We start from the raw sequence: 15282 nt of genomic DNA, 5'->3' as shown, positions 1-15282 counted from the left end.
GAGGAAGAGGGGCAGAACGCTGCTATAGGACTGGAGGAAGAGGGGCAGAACGCTGCTATAGGACTGGAGGAAGAGGGGCAGAACGCTGCTATAGGACTGGAGGAAGAGGGGCAGGACACTGCTATAGGACTGGAGGAAGAGGGGCAGAACGCTGCTATAGGACTGGAGGAAGAGGACACTGCTATAGGACTGGAGGAAGAGGGGCAGAACGCTGCTGTAGGACTGGAGGAAGAGGACACTGCTATAGGACTGGAGGAAGAGGGACAGAACGCTGCTATAGGACTGGAGGAAGAGGGGCAGAACGCTGCTATAGGACTGGAGGAAGAGGGGCAGAACGCTGCTATAGGACTGGAGGAAGAGGGGCAGAACGCTGCTATAGGACTGGAGGAAGAGGGGCAGAACACTGCTATAGGACTGGAGGAAGAGGACACTGCTATAGGACTGGAGGAAGAGGACACTGCTATAGGACTGGAGGAAGAGGACACTGCTATAGGACTGGAGGAAGAGGACACTGCTATAGGACTGGAGGAAGAGGACACTGCTATAGGACTGGAGGAAGAGGGGCAGAACGCTGCTATAGGACTGGAGGAAGAGGGGCAGAACACTGCTATAGGACTGGAGGAAGAGGGGCAGAACGCTGCTATAGGACTGGAGGAAGAGGACACTGCTATAGGACTGGAGGAAGAGGGGCAGAACACTGCTATAGGACTGGAGGAAGAGGGGCAGAACACTGCTATAGGACTGGAGGAAGAGGGGCAGAACACTGCTATAGGACTGGAGGAAGAGGGGCAGAACGCTGCTATAGGACTGGAGGAAGAGGGGCAGAACACTGCTATAGGACTGGAGGAAGAGGGGCAGAACACTGCTATAGGACTGGAGGAAGAGGGGCAGAACGCTGCTATAGGACTGGAGGAAGAGGGGCAGAACGCTGCTATAGGACTGGAGGAAGAGGGGCAGAACGCTGCTATAGGACTGGAGGAAGAGGACACTGCTATAGGACTGGAGGAAGAGGGGCAGAACGCTGCTATAGGACTGGAGGAAGAGGACACTGCTATAGGACTGGAGGAAGAGGGGCAGAACGCTGCTATAGGACTGGAGGAAGAGGACACTGCTATAGGACTGGAGGAAGAGGGGCAGAACGCTGCTATAGGACTGGAGGAAGAGGGGCAGAACACTGCTATAGGACTGGAGGAAGAGGGGCAGAACGCTGCTATAGGACTGGAGGAAGAGGGGCAGAACGCTGCTATAGGACTGGAGGAAGAGGGGCAGAACACTGCTATAGGACTGGAGGAAGAGGGGCAGAACGCTGCTATAGGACTGGAGGAAGAGGGGCAGAACGCTGCTATAGGACTGGAGGAAGAGGGGCAGAACACTGCTATAGGACTGGAGGAAGAGGACACTGCTATAGGACTGGAGGAAGAGGACACTGCTATAGGACTGGAGGAAGAGGGGCAGAACACTGCTGTAGGACTGGAGGAAGAGGGGCAGAACGCTGCTATAGGACTGGAGGAAGAGGACACTGCTATAGGACTGGAGGAAGAGGGGCAGAACACTGCTATAGGACTGGAGGAAGAGGACACTGCTATAGGACTGGAGGAAGAGGGGCAGAACACTGCTATAGGACTGGAGGAAGAGGGGCAGAACGCTGCTATAGGACTGGAGGAAGAGGACACTGCTATAGGACTGGAGGAAGAGGGGCAGAACGCTGCTATAGGACTGGAGGAAGAGGGGCAGAACGCTGCTATAGGACTGGAGGAAGAGGGGCAGAACGCTGCTATAGGACTGGAGGAAGAGGACACTGCTATAGGACTGGAGGAAGAGGGGCAGAACGCTGCTATAGGACTGGAGGAAGAGGGGCAGAACACTGCTATAGGACTGGAGGAAGAGGGGCAGAACACTGCTATAGGACTGGAGGAAGAGGGGCAGAACACTGCTATAGGACTGGAGGAAGAGGGGCAGAACGCTGCTATAGGACTGGAGGAAGAGGACACTGCTATAGGACTGGAGGAAGAGGGGCAGAACGCTGCTATAGGACTGGAGGAAGAGGGGCAGAACACTGCTGTAGGACTGGAGGAAGAGGGGCAGAACGCTGCTATAGGACTGGAGGAAGAGGGGCAGAACGCTGCTATAGGACTGGAGGAAGAGGACACTGCTATAGGACTGGAGGAAGAGGACACTGCTATAGGACTGGAGGAAGAGGGGCAGAACACTGCTATAGGACTGGAGGAAGAGGGACAGAACACTGCTGTAGGACTGGAGGAAGAGGTGCAGAACACTGCTATAGGACTGGAGGAAGAGGGGCAGAACGCTGCTATAGGACTGGAGGAAGAGGGGCAGAACACTGCTATAGGACTGGAGGAAGAGGGGCAGAACACTGCTATAGGACTGGAGGAAGAGGGGCAGAACGCTGCTATAGGACTGGAGGAAGAGGACACTGCTATAGGACTGGAGGAAGAGGGGCAGAACGCTGCTATAGGACTGGAGGAAGAGGACACTGCTATAGGACTGGAGGAAGAGGGGCAGAACACTGCTATAGGACTGGAGGAAGAGGGGCAGAACGCTGCTATAGGACTGGAGGAAGAGGGGCAGAACACTGCTATAGGACTGGAGGAAGAGGACACTGCTATAGGACTGGAGGAAGAGGGGCAGAACGCTGCTATAGGACTGGAGGAAGAGGGGCAGAACGCTGCTATAGGACTGGAGGAAGAGGGGCAGAACGCTGCTATAGGACTGGAGGAAGAGGGGCAGAACGCTGCTATAGGACTGGAGGAAGAGGGGCAGAACACTGCTATAGGACTGGAGGAAGAGGGGCAGAACACTGCTATAGGACTGGAGGAAGAGGGGCAGAACACTGCTATAGGACTGGAGGAAGAGGGGCAGAACACTGCTATAGGACTGGAGGAAGAGGGACAGAACGCTGCTATAGGACTGGAGGAAGAGGGGCAGAACGCTGCTATAGGACTGGAGGAAGAGGGGCAGAACGCTGCTATAGGACTGGAGGAAGAGGGGCAGAACGCTGCTATAGGACTGGAGGAAGAGGACACTGCTATAGGACTGGAGGAAGAGGGGCAGAACGCTGCTATAGGACTGGAGGAAGAGGGGCAGAACACTGCTATAGGACTGGAGGAAGAGGGGCAGAACGCTGCTATAGGACTGGAGGAAGAGGACACTGCTATAGGACTGGAGGAAGAGGGGCAGAACACTGCTATAGGACTGGAGGAAGAGGGGCAGAACGCTGCTATAGGACTGGAGGAAGAGGACACTGCTATAGGACTGGAGGAAGAGGGGCAGAACGCTGCTATAGGACTGGAGGAAGAGGGGCAGAACACTGCTATAGGACTGGAGGAAGAGGGGCAGAACGCTGCTATAGGACTGGAGGAAGAGGGGCAGAACGCTGCTATAGGACTGGAGGAAGAGGGCAAAGGAGAGGAGATCCTTCTGTTCCGGGGGTCTCTACCCAACGTCAGGCTGAGGTAATATTACAGACAGCTGTAGCTGGGGTGAATACACTGTTCTAACTCAACACCTGGAGGCCTTTGGTATTCCCACAGTCACAAAGGAGTGACAGACTGTACAGGACACTGCAGCTGTGTGGTTCTGGTCTGGTTCTGGTCCATAGACGGATTATATAAAGGTTGTACAATTGTCTCTAACAGAACAGGTGACTTGGTCTCTGTGGTCGGGCTATAACAGCATTCCTTGTAGCATTGTCTCTGGGTAGAGAGAGAGGGAGGTAGAGAGAGGGAGAGGGGTAGAGAGAGAGAGGTAGAGAGAGAAGGGTAGAGAGAGAGAGAGGGGTAGAGAGAGAGAGAGAGAGGGGTAGAGAGAGAGAGAGAGAGAGGTAGAGAGAGAGAGGTAGAGAGGTAGAGAGAGAGAGGTAGAGAGAGAGAGGTAGAGAGAGAGAGGTAGAGAGAGAGAGGTAGAGAGAGAGAGGTAGAGAGAGAGAGGTAGAGAGAGAGAGGTAGAGAGAGGTAGAGAGAGGTAGAGAGAGGTAGAGAGAGGTAGAGAGAGGTAGAGAGAGGTAGAGAGAGGTAGAGAGAAGTAGAGAGAAGTAGAGAGAAGTAGAGAGAAGTAGAGAGAAGTAGAGAGAAGTAGAGAGAGGTAGAGAGAGGTAGAGAGAGGTAGAGAGAGGTAGAGAGAGGTAGAGAGAGGTAGAGAGAGGTAGAGATAGAGAGAGAGAGAGCACATCTTGGAGCGTTCCATCAACCCAGACATCCCAGAGCACATCTTGGAGCGTTCCATCAACCCAGACATCCCAGGGCACATCTTGGAGCGTTCCATCAACCCAGACATCCCAGGGCACATCTTGGAGCGTTCCATCAACCCAGACATCCCAGAGCACATCTTGGAGCGTTCCATCAACCCAGACATCCCAGGGCACATCTTGGAGCGTTCCATCAACCCAGACATCCCAGGGCACATCTTGGAGCGTTCCATCAACCCAGACATCCCAGAGCACATCTTGGAGCGTTCCATCAACCCAGACATCCCAGAGCACATCTTGGAGCGTTCCATCAACCCAGACATCCCAGGGCACATCTTGGAGCGTTCCATCAACCCAGACATCCCAGGGCACATCTTGGAGCGTTCCATCAACCCAGACATCCCAGAGCACATCTTGGAGCGTTCCATCAACCCAGACATCCCAGGGCACATCTTGGAGCGTTCCATCAACCCAGACATCCCAGAGCACATCTTGGAGCGTTCCATCAACCCAGACATCCCAGAGCACATCTTGGAGCGTTCCATCAACCCAGACATCCCAGAGCACATCTTGGAGCGTTCCATCAACCCAGAGACAAACATTGGTCTGTTTTCAGACGTGTTAAACACTAAGACAGTTAAATGTGGAGCTTCTCCAGGAGACGTGGGTTTGGTGGTCGCTGTAGTCTGGGGCTCGCCACGCCATTCTCTATATAGGGCCCTACATTCTGACCAGGAAACACATGGCTCTGGTCTAAAGTAGTGCACTATGTAGTGAATATGGTGCCATAGGGCTCTGGTCTAAAGTAGTGCACTATATAGGGAATAGGGTGCCATAGGGCTCTGGTCTAAAGTAGTGCGCTATATAGGGAATAGGGTGCCATAGGGCTCTGGTATAAAGTAGTGCACTATATAGGGCCTAGGGAGCCGTTTGGGATGCTCCCTAGACATGCTTCACCCTCAGCCAGACACTGACAGTGTGTTTTATACAGGTCGTTGGATATCCCTGTTCCGTCTCACACAAACAGGAAAAGGAACCGGATCGCATAAACACACCGACCAAGAGGCAAGTAGGCCAACGCCATATTACAAAGGCTGCTAGGCCTTCTGGGAATCTGTACAAGATAATACTCAGAGAGGACAATGCAATGGATGGTACAACAGACAGTACCAATTCACCAGGGATATGTCTGGCGCCCTACTCCCCCCTCTGGGGCCCTACTCCCCCCTCTGGGGCCCTACTCTGGGGCCCTACTCCCCCCTCTGGGGCCCTACTCCCCCCTCTGGGGCCCTACTCCCCCCTCTGGGGCCCTACTCCCCCCTCTGGGGCCCTACTCCCCCCTCTGGGGCCCTACTCCCCCCTCTGGGGCCCTACTACTCCCTCTGGGGCCCTACTACTCCCTCTGGGGCCCTACTACTCCCTCTGGGGCCCTACTACTCCCTCTGGGGCCCTACTACTCCCTCTGGGGCCCTACTACTCCCTCTGGGTCTGGCCGCAATGGGGCACCATTTTCTTGTTTTTTTAATATACGTGGGTAATCTGCCTCTACCATCGGTCCTATTAGCCAACGTACAATCATTGGATGACAAATTTAGATACGATCACGAATATCCTACCAACGGGACATTAAACTGTAATATCTTATGTTTCACCGAGTCGTGGCTGAACGACAACAGGGATAACATCAAACTGGCGGGGTTGTCGCCGTATCGGCAAGACAGAACAGCCGCCTCCGGTAAGACAAGGGGTGGCGATCTGTGTATATTTGTAGCGAACAGCTGGTGCACCAAATCTAATATTAAAAGGAAGTCTGGAGGTTTTGCTCACCCGAGGTAGAGTACCTCATGATAAGCTGTAGACCACACTATCTACTGAGAGGTTTTCATCTGTATTTTTCATAGCTGTTTATTTACCACCACAAACCGATGCTGGCATTAAGACCGCACTCAACGAGCTGTATAAGGCCATAAGCAAACAGGAAAACGCTTATCAAGAGGTGGCGCTCCTAGTGGCCGGGGACTTTAATGCAGGGAAACTGAAATCCATTTGACCTAATTTCTACCATCATGTTAAATGTGAAACCAGAGGGAAAAAGAACTCTAAACCACCTTTACTCCACACACAGAGAGACGCGTACAAAGCTCTCCCTCCAGTTGGCAAATCTGACCGTAATTCTATCCTACTGATTCCTGCCTACAAGCAAAAACTAAAGCAGGAAGTACCAACTGAGTTCAATGTTGGTTGTTTGTTATATTCTGCGATAGGAGCTTTGAAAAGGCATGCCAGTTCCAGGAATAACTTGGTTGAACGTGGAGCATTTGCGATGGTGTATACAAGCTGTACCCATCTAGATAGTGAGACACACACAAAACAAAAAATGGCTCACAACTGTGAGCTGCTACCTGAAGACGGGTCCCCATGCCAACTTCCTCATCAGACATATGAGTGGGTGTAAATCTTCCCGAGTTCACTGGTTCCTCGTCCATAATTCTTTCTCAACCAGACGGGCCGGTTCTTTTCCTCGCTCTGTTGCTCTCCCTCTCTCACCAGCTCTTTGTTTTGATGTCTCTGAGCTGCTGTGGTGCCTGTCAGCCTAATCAAAGCATGTCAAAGCCCTCCGCATTCCACAGCAATGTGCGCACTTTGTGTTTATAAAAGGTTCCCTGTGTTTTATTTAAGGCCCAGTTGACTGTAGTGTATCTAGGTTCCATGTGTTTTATTTAAGGCCCAGTTGACTGTAGTGTATCTAGGTTCCCTGTGTTTTATTTAAGGCCCAGTTGACTGTACTGTATCTAGGTTCACTGTGTTTAATTTAAGACGGGTCCTATAGACTAGTTCACTGTGTTTTATTTAAGACGGGTCCTATAGACTAGTTCACTGTGTTTTATTTAAGACGGGTCCTACAGACTAGTTCACTGTGTTTTATATAAGACGGGTCCTACAGACTAGTTCACTGTGTTTAATTTAAGACGGGTCCTATAGACTAGTTCACTGTGTTTTATTTAAGACGGGTCCTACAGACTAGTTCACTGTGTTTAATTTAAGACGGGTCCTACAGACTAGTTCACTGTGTTTTATTTAAGACGGGTCCTACAGACTAGTTCACTGTGTTTTATTTAAGACGGGTCCTACAGACTAGTTCACTGTGTTTTATTTAAGACGGGTCCTACAGACTAGTTCACTGTGTTTAATTTAAGACGGGTCCTATAGACTAGTTCACTGTGTTTAATTTAAGACGGGTCCTATAGACTAGTTCACTGTGTTTAATTTAAGACGGGTCCTACAGACTAGTTCACTGTGTTTTATTTAAGACGGGTCCTATAGACTAGTTCACTGTGTTTTATTTAAGACGGGTCCTATAGACTAGTTCACTGTGTTTAATTTAAGACGGGTCCTACAGACTAGTTCACTGTGTTTTATTTAAGACGGGTCCTATAGACTAGTTCACTGTGTTTTATTTAAGACGGGTCCTATAGACTAGTTCACTGTGTTTAATTTAAGACGGGTCCTACAGACTAGTTCACTGTGTTTTATTTAAGACGGGTCCTACAGACTAGTTCACTGTGTTTAATTTAAGACGGGTCCTACAGACTAGTTCACTGTGTTTTATTTAAGACGGGTCCTACAGACTAGTTCACTGTGTTTAATTTAAGACGGGTCCTACAGACTAGTTCACTGTGTTTTATTTAAGACGGGTCCTACAGACTAGTTCACTGTGTTTTATTTAAGACGGGTCCTACAGACTAGTTCACTGTGTTTAATTTAAGACGGGTCCTATAGACTAGTTCACTGTGTTTTATTTAAGACGGGTCCTATAGACTAGTTCACTGTGTTTAATTTAAGACGGGTCCTACATACTAGTTCACTGTGTTTTATTTAAGACGGGTCCTACAGACTAGTTCACTGTGTTTTATTTAAGACGGGTCCTACAGACTAGTTCACTGTGTTTTATTTAAGACGGGTCCTACAGACTAGTTCACTGTGTTTTATTTAAGACGGGTCCTACAGACTAGTTCACTGTGTTTTATATAAGACGGGTCCTACAGACTAGTTCAGTGTGTTTTATTTAAGACGGGTCCTACAGACTAGTTCACTGTGTTTTATTTAAGACGGGTCCTACAGACTAGTTCACTGTGTTTTATTTAAGACGGGTCCTACAGACTAGTTCACTGTGTTTTATTTAAGACGGGTCCTACAGACTAGTTCACACCCTCGAGCAACAACTGAACTCAACCCTCTGACATCAGAAACCAGATCGTAATAAAACCTAGAAGAAGAGAAAATGGAGGAGGTCCTATCTGAACTTAATCCAGGCCCTTGTCCTCTCTCATCTGGACTACTGCAACTCTCTGTTGGCTGGGCTCCCCTCTGGTTGCCATCAAACCCCTGCAACTTACCCAGAACCCTGCAGCCCGCCTGGTGCTCAACCTTCCCAAGTTCTCCCATGTCACCCCGCTCCTCTGCACACTCCACTGGCTTCCAGTTGAAGCTCACATCCACTACAAGACCATGGCACCTACCTACGGAGTAGCAAGAGGAGCTGCCCCTCCCTACCTTCAGAGGGTGCCGTTTAAAGGGGTGCCGTTTAAAGGGGTGATGTTTAAAGGGGTGCCGTTTACAGGGGTGCCGTTTAAAGGGGTGCCGTTTAAAGGGGTGATGTTTACAGGGGTGCCGTTTAAAGGGGTGCCGTTTACAGGGGTGCCGTTTAAAGGGGTGCCGTTTACAGGGGTGCCGTTTAAAGGGGTGCCGTTTACAGGGGTGCCGTTTAAAGGGGTGCCGTTTAAAGGGGTGCCATTTACAGGGGTGATGTTTACAGGGGTGCCGTTTACAGGGGTGCTGTTTAAAGGGGTGCTGTTTAAAGGGTGCCGTTTAAAGGGGTGCCATTTACAGGGGTGATGTTTACAGGGGTGCCGTTTACAGGGGTGCTGTTTAAAGGGGTGCCGTTTAAAGGGGTGCCATTTAAAGGGGTGCCATTTACAGGGGTGCCATTTACAGGGGTGCCGTTTACAGGGGTGCCGTTTACAGGGGTGATGTTTACAGGGGTGATGTTTACAGGGGTGATGTTTACAGGGGTGATGTTTACAGGGGTGATGTTTACAGGGGTGATGTTTACAGGGGTGCCGTTTAAAGGGGTGCCGTTTAAAGGGGTGCCGTTTAAAGGGGTGCCGTTTAAAGGGGTGCCGTTTAAAAGGGTGCCGTTTACAGGGGTGCCGTTTACAGGGGTGCCGTTTACAGGGGTGCCGTTTAAAGGGGTGCCGTTTAAAGGGTGCCGTTTACAGGGTGCCGTTTAAAGGGGTGCCGTTTAAAGGGGTGCCGTTTAAAGGGGTGCCGTTTAAAGGGGTGCCGTTTAAAGGGGTGCCGTTTAAAGGGGTGCCGTTTAAAGGGGTGCCGTTTACAGGGTGCCGTTTAAAGGGTGCCGTTTAAAGGGGTGCCGTTTAAAGGGGTGCCGTTTAAAGGGGTGCCGTTTACAGGGGTGCCGTTTAAAGGGGTGCCGTTTAAAGGGGTGCCGTTTAAAGGGGTGCCGTTTACAGGGGTGATGTTTACAGGGGTGATGTTTACAGGGGTGATGTTTACAGGGGTGATGTTTACAGGGGTGCCGTTTAAAGGGGTGCCGTTTAAAGGGGTGCCGTTTAAAGGGTGCCGTTTAAAGGGTCTTGTTTAAAGGGTCTTGTTTAAAGGGTGCCGTTTACTCACTGGATGTTCTGGTAGACTTCCACTGAGCTGTTGAGCCCCTCCAGTTGCTCCATGAGGAGCTGCAGGTTAGAGTTGATATAGCTCAGCTCCAGACCGACCATCTCACACACCTTGTTGTTGGAGGTCGCCCTGGAGACGGGAAGAGAAAGGAAACATGTTAGCATTCACAATACAAATTGAAAAAGTCCTCCCCTATACCCTCACCTGGTCTCTCTGTCCTCCCCAATTCCCTCACCTGCCTCTCTCCTTGCCCTCCCCTATTCCCTCACCTGGTCTCTCTGTCCTCCCCAATTCCCTCACCTGCCTCTCTCCTTGCCCTCCCCTATACCCTCACCTGGCCTCTCTCCCTGCCCCTCCCGTATACCCTCACCTGCCTCTCTCCCTGCCACTCCCCAGGAGTCAGGAATGCTGTCACATTCCAGGTGGCCAGCCTGCCTCTCTCCCTGCCCCTCCCCTATACCCTCACCTGCCTCTCTCCCTGCCCTCCCCTATACCCTCACCTGCCTCTCTCTCTGCCACTCCCCAGGAGTCAGGAATGCTGTCACATTCCAGGTGGCCAGCCAGGTAGAAAATACAGGTGGAACATAATCCATCTCTTCAGACCTGCTTATTGTTTCGAAAGTTCAAAGTCCCCTACAAAAATCAATATAATATAACAATTTACACCATTTAGCAGACACTTTTATCCAACGCAATTTACAGTAATGCGTGCATCCATTTTTTAAATATATATATATATTTTTTTTACATATGAGTGGTCCCAGGAATCAAACCCATTATCCTGGCATTACAAGCACCGTGCTCTACCACCTGGTCTCCAGAGAACCACCTCAATCCTGAGGTCTACATGTTAGAATAATGCATCTTAACCACCCAGGAAAACATATAAGTACCTGAAACTTCAAAACACAGTCTCTCTACACCTAGTCATTGGTTCGACCCGCTGCGGTGTTGGCAGAGGAACACACACACACCGCTGAATTAATCACCCGTCATCTCTGTCTGAACCCCAGGTCAGGGTTCAGACAGAGAGAGACTGGTCCCCAGGTCAGGGTTCAGACAGAGAGAGACTGGTCCCCAGGTCAGGGTTCAGACAGAGAGAGACTGGTCCCCAGGTCAGGGTTCAGACAGAGAGAGACTGGTCCCCAGGTCAGGGTTCAGACAGAGAGAGACTGGTCCCCAGGTCAGGGTTCAGACAGAGAGAGACTGGTCCCCAGGTCAGGGTTCAGACAGAGAGAGACTGGTCCCCAGGTCAGGGTTCAGACAGAGAGAGACTGGTCCCCAGGTCAGGGTTCAGACAGAGAGAGACTGGTCCCCAGGTCAGGGTTCAGACAGAGAGAGACTGGTCCCCAGGTCAGGGTTCAGACAGAGAGAGACTGGTCCCCAGGTCAGGGTTCAGACAGAGAGAGACTGGTCCCCAGGTCAGGGTTCAGACAGAGAGAGACTGGTCCCCAGGTCAGGGTTCAGACAGAGAGAGACTGGCTCCCCAGGTCAGGGTTCAGACAGAGAGAGACTGGCTCCCCAGGTCAGGGTTCAGACAGAGAGAGACTGGCTCCCCAGGTCAGGGTTCAGACAGAGAGAGACTGGCTCCCCAGGTCAGGGTTCAGACAGAGAGAGACTGGCTCCCCAGGTCAGGGTTCAGACAGAGAGAGACTGGCTCCCCAGGTCAGGGTTCAGACAGAGAGAGACTGGCTCCCCAGGTCAGGGTTCAGACAGAGAGAGACTGGCTCCCCAGGTCAGGGTTCAGACAGAGAGAGACTGGCTCCCCAGGTCAGGGTTCAGACAGAGAGAGACTGGCTCCCCAGGTCAGGGTTCAGACAGAGAGAGACTGGCTCCCCAGGTCAGGGTTCAGACAGAGAGAGACTGGCTCCCCAGGTCAGGGTTCAGACAGAGAGAGACTGGCTCCCCAGGTCAGGGTTCAGACAGAGAGACTAGCCTATAGACTAGACTATTCAGAAGACTGTCAGGCTGATCCAAGGTACCTCAGTAAGGACTAGCCTATAGACTAGACTATTCAGGAGACTGTCAGGCTGATCCAAGGTACCTCAGTAAGGACTAGCCTATAGACTAGAATATTCAGGAGACTGTCAGGCTGATCCAAGGTACCTCAGTAAGGACTAGCCTATAGACTAGACTATTCAGAAGACTGTCAGGCTGATCCAAGGTACCTTAGTAAGGACTAGCCTACAGACTAGACTATTCAGGAGACTGTCAGGCTGATCCAAGGTACCTCAGTAAGGACTAGCCTATAGACTAGACTATTCAGGAGACTGTCAGGCAGATCCAAGTTACCTCAGTAAGGACTAGCCTAAAGACTATAGACTAGAAGACTATTCAGGAGGAGAGGAGGAGACACAGTGAGGAGGGGAGATGAGGTGGGGGGGGGGGGGGCAGAGGGAGAGGGAGGGTAACAAAGCTGCTGTTGACGTCAAAGAGATTTGTCACACTGTGGCACGAGCCTGTGTCCGCCTGGCACCATGGCAACGCACAACACACTAAACAGTAGGCCAGGTCACCGGGGCAACTGATTATCCAGGCATCACCACTATCTGTGTTTACTAACCTGGACCGTACACACACAGAGGCATTCTGGGAAAACACAGAATAACAGCCTCATCTCACCGCAGATCAAAAACAAAACTTTATTGGCAACCTTGGAGGTTACAAATCTTATTTCCTGAGGCATACGGACCACTAATGAAGATGACAGGCGGCTCCAGGCCCAGAATCTGATTCAGACAAGAACAGGAGAAACGCCAGTCCACGGTGGGTCTCCGGGTTTATATAAAAACGCCAGTCCACGGTGGGTCTCCGGGTTTATATAGGGCCCTGGTCTAAAGTAGTGCACTATACAGGGCCCTGGTCTAAAGTAGTGCACTATACAGGGCCCTGGTCTAAAGTAGTGCACTATACAGGGCCCTGGTCTAAAGTAGTGCACTATACAGGGCCCTGGTCTAAAGTAGTGCACTATACAGGGCCCTGGTCTAACGTAGTGCACTATACAGGGCCCTGGTCTAAAGTAGTGCACTATACAGGGAGTAGGGTGCCATTTGAGATGAGTCCCAGGAGTCAGACGACAACAGGCGGAGGTTGTCCTGGGACAATATAGACGTTCCCCAAATTCACAAAGCTGTTGAGCCAATCGAGATCTGGTTTAATACGAGTTATTCACAACAGACCCAAACCGAAAACGAATCGAATCAAATGTTTATTGGTCACAAACATATTTAGCAGATGGTATTGCGGGTGTAGCAAAATGCTTGTGTTTTCTAGCTCCAACAGCGCAGTAATATCTAACAACTCACAACAAATACACACATCTAAAAGTAAAATAATGGAATTAAGAAATATATAATTATTAGGACGAGCAATGTCAGAGTGGCATTGACTAAAATACAGTAGAATAGAATACAGTAGAATAGAATACAGTAGAATAGAATACAGTAGAGTAGAATACAGTAGAATAGAATAGTGGAGTAGAATACAGTAGAATAGAATACAGTAGAATAGAATACAGTAGAATAGAATACAGTAGAATAGAATACAGTAGAATAGAATACAGTAGAATAGAATACAGTAGAATACAGTAGAATAGAATACAGTAGAATAGAATACAGTAGAATAGAATACAGTAGAATACAGTGGAATAGAATACAGTAGAGTAGAATACAGTAGAATAGAATACAGTAGAATAGAATACAGTAGAATAGAATACAGTAGAATAGAATACAGTAGAATAGAATACAGTAGAATAGAATACAGTAGAATACAGTAGAATAGAATACAGTAGAATAGAATACAGTAGAATAGAATACAGTAGAATACAGTGGAATAGAATACAGTAGAGTAGAATACAGTAGAATAGAATACAGTAGAATACAGTAGAATAGAATACAGTAGAATAGAATACAGTAGAATAGAATACAGTAGAATACAGTAGAATAGAATACAGTAAATACATATGAGATGAGTAAAGCAGTATGTAAACATGATTAAAGTGGCCAGTGATTCCATGTCTATGTATAGAGGGCAGCAGCCTCTAAGGTGGAGGGTGGAGTAACATTATTAAAGTGACCAGTGATTCCATGTCTATGTATAGAGGGCAGCAGCCTCTAAGGTGCAGGGTGGAGTAACATTATTAAAGTGACCAGTGATTCCATGTCTATGTATAGAGGGCAGCAGCCTCTAAGGTGGAGGGTGGAGTAACATTATTAAAGTGGCCAGTGATTCCATGTCTATGTATAGAGGGCAGCAGCCTCTAAGGTGGAGGGTGGAGTAACATTATTAAAGTGGCCAGTGATTCCATGTCTATGTATAGAGGGCAGCAGCCTCTAAGGTGGAGGGTGGAGTAACATTATTAAAGTGACCAGTGATTCCATGTCTATGTATAGAGGGCAGCAGACTCTAAGGTGGAGGGTGGAGTAACATTATTAAAGTGACCAGTGATTCCATGTCTATGTATAGAGGGCAGCAGCCTCTAAGGTGGAGGGTGGAGTAACATGATTAAAGTGACCAGTGATTCCATGTCTATGTATAGAGGGCAGCAGCCTCTAAGGTGGAGGGTGGAGTAACATGATTAAAGTGACCAGTGATTCCATGTCTATGTATAGAGGGCAGCAGCCTCTAAGGTGCAGGGTGGAGTAACATTATTAAAGTGGCCAGTGATTCCATGTCTATGTATACGGGGCAGCAGCCTCTAAGGTGCAGGGTAGAGTAACATTATTAAAGTGTGATTCCATGTCTATGTATAGAGGGCAGCAGCCTCTAAGGTGGAGGGTGGAGTAACATTATTAAAGTGACCAGTGATTCCATGTCTATGTATAGAGGGCAGCAGCCTCTAAGGTGCAGGGTGGAGTAACATTATTAAAGTGTGATTCCATGTCTATGTATAGAGGGCAGCAGCCTCTAAGGTGCAGGGTGGAGTAACATGATTAAAGTGACCAGTGATTCCATGTCTATGTATAGAGGGCAGCAGCCTCTAAGGTGCAGGGTGGAGTAACATGATTAAAGTGACCAGTGATTCCATGTCTATGTATAGAGGGCAGCAGCCTCTAAGGTGGAGGGTGGAGTAACATGATTAAAGTGACCAGTGATTCCATGTCTATGTATAGAGGGCAGCAGCCTCTAAGGTGCAGGGTGGAGTAACATTATTAAAGTGTGATTCCATGTCTATGTATAGAGGGCAGCAGCCTCTAAGGTGCAGGGTGGAGTAACATGATTAAAGTGGCCAGTGATTCCATGTCTATGTATAGAGGGCAGCAGCCTCTAAGCTACTAGCTGAATCTATCCAGAGATTAGAAATGGTTGTGGTCATTCATGGGAAATTCAGATTCTACCACATTGGAAACACCTAGGACTACATGCTTGGCTTTTCCCTGGTAGCT

At 49.4% G+C, this 15282-nt stretch overlaps 1 protein-coding gene across 2 annotated transcripts in view; it reads right to left on the bottom strand.

Moving 5' to 3' along the window:
* The window catches only part of rhpn2 (rhophilin, Rho GTPase binding protein 2), a 136059-nt gene that overhangs the window by 71396 nt on the left and 49381 nt on the right, over nt 1-15282 (bottom strand). For both annotated transcript variants that reach the window (XM_055907435.1, XM_055907436.1), the window contains exon 3: nt 9899-10027. In XM_055907435.1, coding sequence (XP_055763410.1) covers nt 9899-10027 — 129 coding nt within the window. The remainder of the gene's footprint in view (nt 1-9898; nt 10028-15282) is intronic.

The sequence above is a fragment of the Salvelinus fontinalis genome, chromosome 40 (genome assembly GCF_029448725.1).
Source record: "Salvelinus fontinalis isolate EN_2023a chromosome 40, ASM2944872v1, whole genome shotgun sequence".
Lineage (NCBI taxonomy): Eukaryota > Metazoa > Chordata > Actinopteri > Salmoniformes > Salmonidae > Salvelinus > Salvelinus fontinalis.
This window is presented reverse-complemented; position numbering and strand designations above follow the sequence as displayed.